The following is a 12,900-nucleotide window of genomic DNA, read 5'->3' as shown; positions in this document are numbered from 1 at the left end:
TGGTAGAGACCTTCCAAATTATTCTAAAAGTGGTGGGTGGCTTTACAAAAGGAGGGTCAGGCTCTATGATGCTTGATGTGATGATGGATGGATAAACCAGTGATCAATCAGACAGGCTTAAATCTATGTCTTTTTGACCTGATAACTTTAGTGGAGTGCTGATATAATTTCCATCATTTTTATAGAACCACCGACCGTTGAAGACCCAGGACCTCCATACAATAACCCTTTCCAAGAGAGAGTGGCAAACCAGCGAATTGCATTCCCCTGTCCAGCTAAAGGTAAGTCTGGAAAATGTTCGTATATTGCACTTTATATGGCAGGTCCCAAAGAATTATATTGTATTCTAGGTAACGCATTGACATAATATCCAGAGCGGTAGATAATGAAATGGGATGATAATTGGAAGCCATCAAGCTCTTGGTTTCAACATATGGTTCAGTGATCCTGACAAAAGAAGATGGTACTATAAAAATAACCGTAGAGGTATTGGGCAGTATTAAATGGATATGATTGGTAGAGGGGGGGGGCGGGGGGTCTCACCTCCAAAGAGCTACCAATTAATGCAGTGCATTGCTGGGCAGTGCCATCGGGGAAACAGTATCTGCTGCCATTAATGCACCCATCCAAGATCCAGGATTATTCTAGGATGACTACCAAGTCCTCTTTATATTTGTAGCTCGTGGGCATTTAATACACAGTAGTTTTTAAATAAAGTTTTTTCATCAAGCAAGTTGTAATTTTCTGATTTTAGGTATCCCAAAACCTGTGATTAAATGGTTACGTAATGGAAGAGAGTTGTCTGGGAGTGAACCAGATGTTTCCATTTTGGATGATGGGACCCTGCTTATTGATACTGTTTCACCACATGACAATGGAGAGTATGTCTGTGTGGCAGTCAACGAGGCTGGTACAACAGAAAGAAAATATCAGCTCAAGGTCCATGGTAGGTTACTGTAAGATTACAAACCAATATGCCTTACTTGTAATTTTTTAAAAAATCATTCATAATTGTGATGGGTGTTGAACTGAAACCCATAGTCTTTAACACAACTTTAAAATATTTAGGCATGAATTCAATCAAATAGTGTCAAATCCATTGGTGATACAAAAGCAAACTCTTGGGTTTTCTAGGAACAGGTTGCACCAATGGGCTCACGTGACATGCTTCAGGGATATGTGTGCATAGAGCTGTATCCTCTGAGTGCCCGAACATAATGGCTAGGTTTTCACTGCTTCTCCCACCTGGTGGGACATTATGGTCCCACAGGATTGAATGGAGATTTAAGTGGCTCTCTGCATCCACTGCGGGGAGCTGGATAGACAAATTTTGTGTTTTATCCTACTTTATAGTGGCCCTCATCTGAAAAGCCTGGGGCAGATAAATTGATGCAATGATAGCCCCCTTGAGTAATGGGTTCAAATGCCCCTCCAAACCCTTTGGCATGGAACTTGAGAAGCACTGTGCTGTCAGAGATATTATCTTTCAGTCGAAGCATTAAACCAGCCTGCCTGTTTAAATTAATATAAAAAGTTCTCTGACACTGTCTGCGGAAGAGCAAAGGAGTTTCCCTGTGTCTTGGCCATATTTATCCTTCAACCAAGGTTAGTGAAGGGCTATGGTGAACGGGCAGGTAGGTGGAGTTGAGGCTGACATGATCATATTAGATGGCAGAGCAGGTTCGAAGGGCTGAAATGTCCATTCCAGCTCGTAATTCTTATGATTCTTATGAAAACAAATCATAAATTAATTTACCTCACTGCTGTTTTGGGATCTTAATGTGTGAAAATTTACTGCCAAACTCACAAGATATTTGGCCCTGTTGCACACTGAAATATCCTGAGGATATGAAGAGCAAGTGTGCTCTCCCTTTTCTTGTTTAATTTATTACTTCTCCCTCTTGGTTCTCATCGTCAATTTTGGAAGTAGAAGCAGCTTCTCAAAATGTAGTTTTAATTGACTGAAAAAGGCTAATTTTCCAGCCAAACTAGTTCTTTAAAAACAACAGCTGAGGGTATCAAATTATGACTTGTATGAACAATAAGAAGTCTCACAACACCAGGTTTAAGTCCAACCAGTTTATTTGATAGTAATCTCACAAGCTTTCGGAAACGGTGTTCCTTCATTAGGTATGTGGAAGGTTCTGATCAGAGAAGGGCATATGAAGACACACACAGCTGTCTGCTTTCTTGCAACTTTGTAAAAACTTGATGTCTGTGTCGATATGCGCAATCTTCTTGGAGATCCTCTCCACTTGGATCCGACAGTTTGCGGTGTCGATGGTAGTCATGATGTAGAGATGCCAGCGTTGGGCTGGACTCGATACCGCAAACTGCCGAATCCAAATGGAGAGGATCTCCAAGAAGCTTGCGCATATCGACACAGACATCAAGTTTTTACAAAAATGCAAGAAAGCATACGACTGTGTGTGTCTTTATATGCCCTTCTCTGATCAGAACCTTCCACATACCTGATGAAGGAACCCTGTTTCTGAAAGCTTGTGGGATTACTATCAAATAAACCGGTTGGACTTAAATCTGGTGTTGCGAGATTCTTACTGTGTTTACCCCAGTCCAACGGTGGCATCTCTACATCACAACTACCATCGACACTGCAAACTGTCGGATCCAAGTGGAGAGGATCTCCAAGAAGATTGCGCACATCGACACAGACATCAAGTTGTTACAAAGTTGCAAGAAAGCAGACTGGTGTATCTTTGTATGCCCTTCTCTGGTCAGAACCTTCCACATACCTGACGAAAGAACACCGTTTCCAAAAGCTTGTGGGATTACTATCAAATAAACTGGTTGGACTTAAACCTGGTTGTGAGACTTCTTACTGTGTATGAACAAGTCAGAGGAGTGGGAGCTTTGCAAGAACTGTAAGGTTTTACTTGTTACAGTCTAATGATTACAGTTTAACTTGGTACAGGAACATTATAATATGTTATGAATAATAAATATTCAATGGAACAAATTCATATTAGCTTTAGCAAGCACTGGTACAGAGAAATTTGCATAGTTTGCTGACAACCAATACTTAGTTGCATAATTATGTATAAGATGATTCAAAATTTGATCATACTTTACTGAGAATAATGATGTTAATTTGAGAAATTTTTCTTTTTCCAGTTCCTCCTGAAATCAGAGAAAATGAAAATGCAGCCAATGTATCGGTGGTCATGAACCAGCCCATCAGCCTCTTCTGTGATGTGTCTGGTCACCCTGTTCCCATCATCTCTTGGTACAAAGATGGAATACCTGTATGTGGTGTCAATCCTTGTTATCTTAGAAAGATTCGAGGACTTCCAAAATATTTGAAACATGAAGGCAATTGTCGAGCACTCTGTCAAAATTAGAACTGTAGCGTGATGAGTAATGCTGCCCACTGTTGCAATTCTAGCTGATGCTACCACTGGACAAGTCAGGTCCCAGAGTAAAACCTGGTTTGGTAGATTCTAACTTTTTATTAAACCATGGAGGAAAGTTACTGAAACAGGGGTCTGCTGACAAAATTTTAACACAAATAATAGAATATTTATTGAATATGAAAAAATGAACTATATTACACCAGACAAAAAGGTTGAAAAGATCTCAATACAAACACAAAAATATGATTCAAATATTCACTATTCCTTTGCCCCAGCTATACCTTTACTAATGCATACAAATTTGAACAGAGAAAACAATTTACCATATCTATCTTGTATCGGATATTCAGGGTGTGACTTAACAAGCGAATTTTAGTCAGACAACACACTTCAAAGTAAATGGCAGATACAGCCAAAGCAGATTCTATGGATATCTCAGCAACCCACCCAGATGCTTGCCACATGGTGAACCGACCAATCTCACTGAAACTCTCTTTCCCACTAGAGTTTCCAACCACATTTGAAGAATTTGCCTTGGAATTCTTTCCAAATGTTGCTCCTATTGTCAGCTTCAACAAGAATCATCCTCCAGGGTTTCAATCTCACCTTCCAAGATTCTTTTTCCCTGGACCTCTGACTATACTCAAACTTGACCTTCCAAGCACATTTCCTGATATTTCACCATGCCAAGCAAAACACCATTGCTCCAAAAGGCCATCAGGAAGGAGTCACCAAACTTCAGCTATTTCCTCAGAGCTTCATGCTTGTTTTGAGCTCACATTGCTTCAAGTCCCCTCCTTGCAGCTCTCTTTGTTTAATATGGAGCCTATTTCACTTCTCTCTCTCAACTTTACTTAACAGGATTGGGTTTTGATCCCTGTCTTCATCCCCATTAGAGATCTTCTTCTGGGATCTCTTTCTAACTCACTCTCTGGTTGGGACCTTCTCTCTCTCTCTCTTCTGTGTCCTGCTATCTGGAGCACACTCTAGAGCTCTGGTTCCAGGTCACTTGACCTGCAGTTTCACACTGCATCTTGTTGTCTTCCTCAAAAGCCCCGGTTGCCAGTCTAAAAATGTAAGAAAGAATGAACCGCATGTATATACAGGGCCGGTTTCAGGCTTGAAGATGCGAAAGACACCAGCTGCGCATATGCACCCATTCTCTGGTCAGTTCATATGCATAATTCCTGAAGACATTAAAAACCTGAACTGTGAATGTACAGCCATTTCCCAGCCAGCTGCATGTGCAGCAAGGCCCCAATCTCCAACTTCAGACTCATAAACTCAACTTAAGGTTCCACTACCACTCCCTTCTCAATGGAAACTAGGGGTTAGCAATAATTGCTAGGCTGAATTTTGTGTGCCCACATCAGGCATGTTCTCGGCAGAAGGCACAAAATGCCACCCAAGTTTGCCCCCATAATACGGAGAATGGGCAGGTGGGTGGCAAAAGTGGCAGCATATCAAGATTGGTACTGAGACATCTAAAAATCCTATCTCCCTAAACAATATATGGAACTAGATATGAGTGAATTGTTCCCCCGAATAGATTTAAGGTAAAAGAACGAGGTGCCAGAAAATATACTAAATAGATAATAAAATTTAGTACAGTATACATATATTTACACATATATGGTTTGAAAGTCATTTTAGGATAATGTTATTGGGAGAAAAAAATCTAAATATCAAACTCTTCATTGTAAAATATCTTTCTAAATTACTGTGTCCACCAGATTGGAGGCAGCAGCATCATACAGATATTGAACACAGGAAAAACGCTAAAAGTGCACAAGGCTGCAACTGGTGACACAGGAAGATACACTTGTCGAACAATCAACATTGCTGGAACTGCAGAAAAGAACTTCAATGTGGAAGTGCTAGGTGAGCTGATTTAAAACAAAAGAAGATATTTGTTTCTGAACTGGGTGGGTTTGTTTTTTTCAAACTGAGCTCTCCAAAACTTTACACATTTTCACTTACAATCAGAAACAACTCCCTGGCTTCCCATTGTTACTTTTGGGGGGTGCCACAGAGATGGGCTTGGGATTCCCTCTTGCAGGTTCCTACATAATGGTTTATGCAGCAATTGTCTAGAAAGGCTAACTTTTCCTGGTCAATTGTGCTGGGCTGGGAACCATCTGACAAAGTGATTTAAATCGTTAACTTCAGATGATTCTGCCAGTTTTACACTCATAGTTACTCTGAAAGAGTTAGAAGAAATAAAAACACTTCTAACTTCACTGTACCTATTTTAAAGACCCAGACCAAGTTCAGCACAGACTGGTCCCACACGTTCTAAGCACTATATCTCCCACAGTAATCCTAACTTAACTCACCCTTCCCACCTGCTGGGAATTCCCCCAGGCCCAACCAGACCCAAACCAACCCAAAAACATTGCTTATGTCCCGTCCCCACCCCCAATGTGCATCTCGACCCCCACCCCACCCCCCCCATCCCATTCACTCATGTTAGACACTTATTATCTTCCTGACCTGTTGTTTTCAATGGGACATTCAAACTTCTTGCTATATGGCAACTAGTGTTTTTAAAAAAGGGGCATGTCTTCCTTTGCTCTGCTCCTTCTATACTTCATCACTGGAGCCAGGGACAGGTTGTGTTGCCTGAATTTCACCGGCCTGAGTCAAGAAGGTTGGGCAAGACAGATACTTCAAAAGTTAAGCACAGGTGAGTTGACATACAGTGGCAATCTGACTCTGATTGCCATGCAGAGGAAGTTATGGCTCTATGACATGACACTTGTAGATGGATACTTTGAGGGATTCATACAGTTGCACAGTTCTGCTCATTAGTGGTGAAGTTACACATTTACAGTTTAAACTCATTTTTTAATAAGGTGCTTAAATTACGCCAAGGATAAAAGAACGATCTCATTGGAGGACATGGTTGAAGCAACTAGGAGCATTTATAAATGCTTCAATGCTCTTCTCGTTTATAAGAGCACAATTTTATACTTCTTTTTAAATTCCTCCCTCAATTTTAATGTACTGTGACCCTTGTCTCCTTGGCCACTTCTGAACATTTGTCCTTTTACCAGAAAAGCCATTGATAATGGTGAATTCATTGCACTGCCTCTCTACTCTAATTCTTCCCTTCCAAGGACTCAAAAACTATTGAATCTCCCTCAGATGTCCCATCCTACAATCTGTCAAATGTCATGACCTTTAACTTCATATGCTTGATTGTTTTCATCTTTCTTTCTATCCTTTTCAACTTCAGTGATGCCCTCTTGTCTCCGTTCACCTGGGTTTTGTTACTTACCTTAAGAAAACTATCTCTCAGTCTCTTGAGTTCACACCATTTAAATACATTCTGCATTGATGTTTCTTCATTTTTCCTTACTCCCCAAGTCCCTCCAAGTATAATGGGTGCTGGCAGTGCAAGTGAAGTTTCAGTGGTTTTGAATCAGGAAGCAACACTGGAGTGTAAAGTCAAAGGCATTCCCTTTCCTGACATTCAGTGGTATAAAAACAACAGGTAAGCATATTTTCTTGCATGTTCTACAAACAGCATCCAGAGGTCTTTAGTTCCAGTTGTTTTATCTACATGTTGCACCTACATGTTTCAACCTTGCGTCCTTGCCTCCTGCCCATCTCAGCTCCTTCAATCTAGCACGAGCTATTAAAGACCTCTAATTGTGTCACTCCTTGTCAAAGATGAAATTTGATAGAGGTACTCAAAACCATGAATGATTTCGGCTGAGTAAATAGGGAAAACTCTCTGCAGTGGTGGACTGGTTAATAACCATAAGGCACAGGTATCCAAAGATGTGCGGGTTAGGTTGATTGGCTGTGCTAAGAAATTGCCCCTTAGTATCCAGGGATGCATAGGTTAGAGAGTTTAGTGGATATAATATGTAGGGATATGGGGGTAGGGCCTGGGTGGGATTGTGTTTGGTGCAGACTCTATGGGCTGAAGGGCCTCTTTCTGCACTGTAGGGTTTCTATGGTTCTTATTTAAGCAAATTAGTAAAAGAATTAAAGGTGACATGAAGAAGCAAATTTTTACACAACATTGTGATCTGTAATGCATTGCTGAAAAGAGTAGTGGAAGCAGATTCAAGTGTAATATGCAAACAGTAATTGGATAAATACTTGAAAGGAAAACATTTGCAGAGTTGTGGAAAAAGAGGAGGGGGTGTGGAATTAATTAGATTCTTCTACCAAGAAACTGCACAACACAATGTGTCGTATGAAACCATAGCAACATGAAGACACGACAGTGGAGCTGAGATGCAGCTTAATGGTCTTCACTCCTCTAAGAATACCTTCCCTGGGCGCACAGAAGAGGAAAATTGACTCATGGAATTTGGGTCATAATCCCTTCCCTTGAGTGCTATATCATTACCTAATTTGGGTTTAAAAGTGGGTATATCTCATGTGCTTCAAATCCAAAACTATATAATTAAAAACATCCTAAAACTTACTTCATCAATCTTGTCTGGCTAAAAAATTCTTCCTTTGTTTCAGACACTTTGCTGGCTTAAAATTTTGAGGAATAAATAATTATGAGGGCAAGAATAATAAAATAAAACTGTGACTAACATCCACCTGGTATTGATTATGTAGAATTGGTGGTAAAGCCTTTCTAGAGCTAATTTTGTATACTGACCCGTCTGCTCACAACAATGCTTGAAAAAGAGAGGTGTTATCAAATCAATATGTACAAATGGACACTTTTTAAAATTAAAATGTATCACTACTTGTTGCATTTTGTTGAGAGAGAGTGTTAATTGAGACTCCATTGGTATTTTTGAGTAGCTGACTTCTAGAGATTTTGTGATTCTCTTCAGTGGATAGAACCAGCAGTTTGGATTTTATGGTTTTCAGCATGTTGGGGGAACTGGAGCAGAAAGTGAGTGATCTGCCCCTGCAGTCTCAGCACTGCAATTAAGTGTAAAATGACAAATTAATGGCCACCTGATGGGAGAGGGGATTCAATATCTGATCGGTCTTGTAGGCTGCATTGTCAGGCGGGAGAGGGGTTATGCCATGAACAGTATGTCAGTCAAGCCCTGAATTTAAAGGCATCCCTCCCACTCAATCTCCCTTTACTTCTTAGCTTAAAACAGTGAATAAATGAAGGCATAAAACATAAAAATCCTGCCACCTTTAACAGCAAAATCTTCTGCTGCATGTGGACAATGCCAGGCCTTGTCTTCCAACCCTTCTGCTGCTTCCTCATACCTGCAGTAAATCACTTTCAAATTTGTTCCCTTCTGCCCCTGAAAAATGAAAGTGGGCAATGAGAAATTGCATACAATTGCAGCTTTAATGAGGTCAATTGTTTGTTAATTGGTTATTTCAAAATTGTGGGCAGGCTTCTGATTTCCATGCCCGCTTGCCTTCGTAATTTTGAATGATATTGTATTTCCAACCTAACGTCATCATCACTGTATTTTACATATCCAAGCAATCTCACTAAGATAGAAAATTTAGTTTAGACAACTGCTAATACAATAATCAAAACAGTAATTTAGTAAGCTAAGTCATGACTTTAGCTGTTAATCGGGGATGATCCACATGGATCAATGAGTGACAATTCTACCACTATGCAGAGTCAGAAAAATCCAGTGTTTGAACTTCACATTTGCTGCTTTGAAGGAAGTCAAACAACTTTTGAGCTGTGTGCTCCTCCAGTATGATAAATGCTGCCTTAAAAGTCAGGGCTGTAATCTGCAAGAGTGCTACAGTTGTTAAAGTTTATTTATTAGTATCACAAGTAGGCTTACATTAACACTGCAATGAAGATACTGTGAAAATTCGCTAGTCACCACACTCCGGCACCTGCTCAGGCACACTGAGGGAGAATTTAGCATGGCCATTGCGCCTAACAAGCAAATCTTTTGGACTGTGGGAGCACCCGGAGGAAACCCACAGGGAGAATGTGCAAACTCCACACACACAATGACCAAAGCCAGGAATTGAACCCAGGTCCCTGGCGCTGTGAGGCAGCAGTGCTAACCACTGTGCCACCCTCAAATGAAGCACAGTTTTAGCAGATATGTCAAATGATGAATATTTGTTTTATCCTTGAATGTTCCCCCGTCTTCCATCTGGTAGAAGTGATACATATATTATGAAATTAAGATTTATCTCCGGCTTGTACTAAGTATAATAATAATGAAAAAAATGCATCATTTGCACAACAGGCCTTTGTATCCAGGTGACACTAACATGGATGTAAAAGACAGAGGGCAGGTATTATACATAAAGAGTGTACACCTAGCTGACCAGGGTCACTACCAATGCAGTGTGGTCAATGCTGCAGGAAAACGATTCAAAGAATTCAAGCTCAATGTTTATGGTAAGTACAGATGGAAAACAGGCTCCTAGCATCTTATGTTATACTCAAAATCTGGGGACTTTCCATCAGTTATTTATGTTACATTTTTATTGAATGATTGATATGCAAAGCTGACATTATCAAATTTCTGCAAAACTGTTACACATTCAGAAGTAGGTCACAGGAGTGTGGGAACTGAAATCCAGCTATCTGGCTGGATATTTCAAATTTAAAGTAACAAATTAAGTAGCCAGAAGTTTCATAACCTGCTCTGCTTCATGGGTTTTGAAGGAAATCTGGCATTACTATTTGCATCGGAACGTTGTTCGCAATTAGTTGGATGATATGCTGTTTCAGAAAAAAAACACTGATATACAACCCGCTGTACATATTTTGCTGCTACAATTGTGCTGTTTAATTAGCCTTTTCTTCTGACATTGCAAAGACTCAAGCCAAGATGGGGCAGTGAATGGTGCAGTGAATGTTCAGTGTGCTTTTGCCTCACTCTCACCCAATGGCAGGGGGGCGCGGGGTTTGTTACCAGGTAAGCATGGATATGAAGGAAATTTTGCAAATCATAAAATGTTTCCCAGTCAGTATGAGAAAGTATTAAAATGTAAATTTCATCATTGAATCATAGAATCCCTACAGTGCAGAAGGAGGCTATTTGGCCCATCAAGCCTGCACCGACAACAATCCCACCCAGGCCCTGTCCCCTAATCCCTCTGATTCTAAGGGTCAATTTAGCATGGTTAGTCAACCTAATCCACACATTTTTGGACTGTGGGAGGAAACTAGAGCACCCGGAGGAACCCTACGCAGACATGGGGAGAATGTGAAAACTACACACACACACAATCATATGAGCCCAGAATCAAATCTGGGTCCCTGACGCTGTGAGGCAGCAGTACTAACCACTGTGCTGCCCACCTCAGCTATTATTTGATTGACTGTGTGGAGGGATGAAGGTGTCCTTATGCGAAGTTGAATGACAGCAGTTACAACCAAATGTTGGGAATGGTGCAGAGAAAGCAAACAAATTAGTCATTCCATCCATAGCTTTTTATAAAGTCATGTGCATAGAAATAGGAAGACTGACAACTGTAATGCCTGTAGAAAGCTTGCATTGCACTGAGGGAAACCAGATGTTGGTTGTGAAGAATAGTCACAACAGATTAGCCAAACATCAAATGAGAAGCAGATGGATAAATTTACAATATGAAACATGCTGACTGACAAAAATGCTTTAGAATCATTGTGTTGCTAGGTTATCTTGAGCAGAAGTGCTGTCAAAGCTTGAAAATTAATGTTTTAACTAGAATACTGTGCTCAGCTATTATTTAACCATGTTTTATTCCTGTTTTCCTTTCTCATGAAGGATTGGATACTCTAAATTACTCTCCATACTCTCAAAAGGACCAAATAAAGAAGAACAATCCTTTGAAAAATTAAATATATTTGTCCCATAGGCGTGACAATTGATTAATATTCATTTATGTAAATGTGGTGTTAAGCTCTCAATATGCTTGGGTGTTTACAAGAATTCTGCAGTTTCAACCATGTATTGGGCAAGAATTCTTAAAAACCTGAGAATCTTTGGACAATCATGTAAATTTGTTGTTGTATTTAAACTGAACACACAAACAACATGATCTCTGCCTGCCAGAGTGGAAAATGGAAATGGGATACATTCCTTTGCATCCTCAATCACATTCCTGTTTATTCACATCAGAGCAGAAATTCAACACATCTGCCCAAACATGGGAAAGTATGGTGAAATAATATGCAAACAATAGAAATATGTCATAGAATGTATCATCCATCATTTCTCAAAAGCAGCACTAGATACCAGGGACTTCTGATAGTCCCTGTCCCTTCTCAAAGACAGGGAGAAGAGAGTTTAAAGTTTAAATGTCAGGAAGCCCACAGTTGATTGCAAGGGTTGCAATATGAAAAAATAAATTTACAATTGTAGAATACTGCAGTGCAGAAGGAGCCCATTGAGTTTGCACCAACCACAATCCCACGCAGGCCCTATCCCCATTACACCATGCATTTACCCTAGCTAGCCCCCTGACAGTAAGAGGCAATTTACTATGGCCAATCCACCTAACTGCACATCTTTAGACTGTGGGACGAAACTGGAGTACCTGGAGGAAACCCATGCAGACACAGGGAGAATGTGCAAACTCCACATAGACAGTGACCCAAGCCAGGAATTGAATGTGGGTCCCTGGCACTGTGAGGCAGCAGTGCTAACCACTGTGCCACCATACCAGCCGTGTCCCTTCTCAAAGACAGGGAGAAGAGAGTTGAAATGCCAAGAAGCTCACAGTTGATTGCAAGGGTTGAAGTATGAAAAAATATATTTAGAATCATAGAATCCTACAGTGCACATTTAAAATTAAAACACAATACCAAGAGCGGAGCTGAGATTCTTTTTAACGGAGCAAGTTATTATGATTTGCCTGAAAAAGATGGTGAAGAAAATTCGATAACTTTCAAAAGAAAATTGGATGCATGCTTAGAAAGGAAATATTTGCATGGGGACTATGGCAAACAGCAAGGAATTTGGACTATTTACTGTTTCAAAGAACTGATGCAGCATAATGGGTTGAATGGTCTCCTGCGTTGTAAGATTCTGTAATTCAATAATGTAATTTTACCAACAATCAACTGCAGCAGGAGTCTGAAACCTGCCACAGATGTCCACCCATGAGTACTGCTGGACTCCATTCTGGAGACGAAGGAGCCATTCATAAATATATACATAGCTCTGAGACTAGACGTCATAGATACATCAAAAAATCCCACTTCTGCATAAATGATATATCTGGGCTAATATAGTTAACACATTCATTGCTAAAGAATACTTACAGATAATGTTTGGTTGCATTTTTAAATATCAGATAGAAATAAAATGCTGATGGTCAGATTTTGTCAGATTCAAAATATAACTTATTTTGTTATATTGGTTGTAAATTACTCATTAGATTAATATCCATTAATACATGTTCAGTCACATTTTAAAATCAAGGAAAAAAAATCACTTCTTTGAGTACCTGTGATTAATTCAACTTCCTTGAAGAGTTGTATTAATTAGATAGATTTCATGACAATGAGGATTGTTTATGTTTTGTTGAAAGTATTGAGATATGTAGGTAGGCCAAATATTGATGTATTACCCAAATATCTTTTGGTGTTTGAACATAGGCATTCCTTGTC

General features: G+C 39.9%; 1 protein-coding gene across 1 annotated transcript in view; it reads left to right on the top strand.

Moving 5' to 3' along the window:
- The window catches only part of hmcn1 (hemicentin 1), a 543,993-nt gene that overhangs the window by 284,845 nt on the left and 246,248 nt on the right, over positions 1-12,900 (top strand). Inside the window, exons 25-30 of the mRNA XM_080195726.1 lie at positions 186-281; positions 755-946; positions 3,133-3,263; positions 5,105-5,252; positions 6,741-6,867; positions 9,542-9,696. Coding sequence (XP_080051852.1) covers positions 186-281; positions 755-946; positions 3,133-3,263; positions 5,105-5,252; positions 6,741-6,867; positions 9,542-9,696 — 849 coding nt within the window. The remainder of the gene's footprint in view (positions 1-185; positions 282-754; positions 947-3,132; positions 3,264-5,104; positions 5,253-6,740; positions 6,868-9,541; positions 9,697-12,900) is intronic.

This window comes from Carcharhinus amblyrhynchos, chromosome 9 (genome assembly GCF_965287045.1).
Source record: "Carcharhinus amblyrhynchos chromosome 9, sCarAmb.v2.hapA, whole genome shotgun sequence".
NCBI classification, from domain to species: Eukaryota; Metazoa; Chordata; class Chondrichthyes; order Carcharhiniformes; family Carcharhinidae; genus Carcharhinus; species Carcharhinus amblyrhynchos.
Note: the sequence above shows the minus strand (reverse complement) of the source record. Positions and strands in the feature narration are given on the sequence as shown.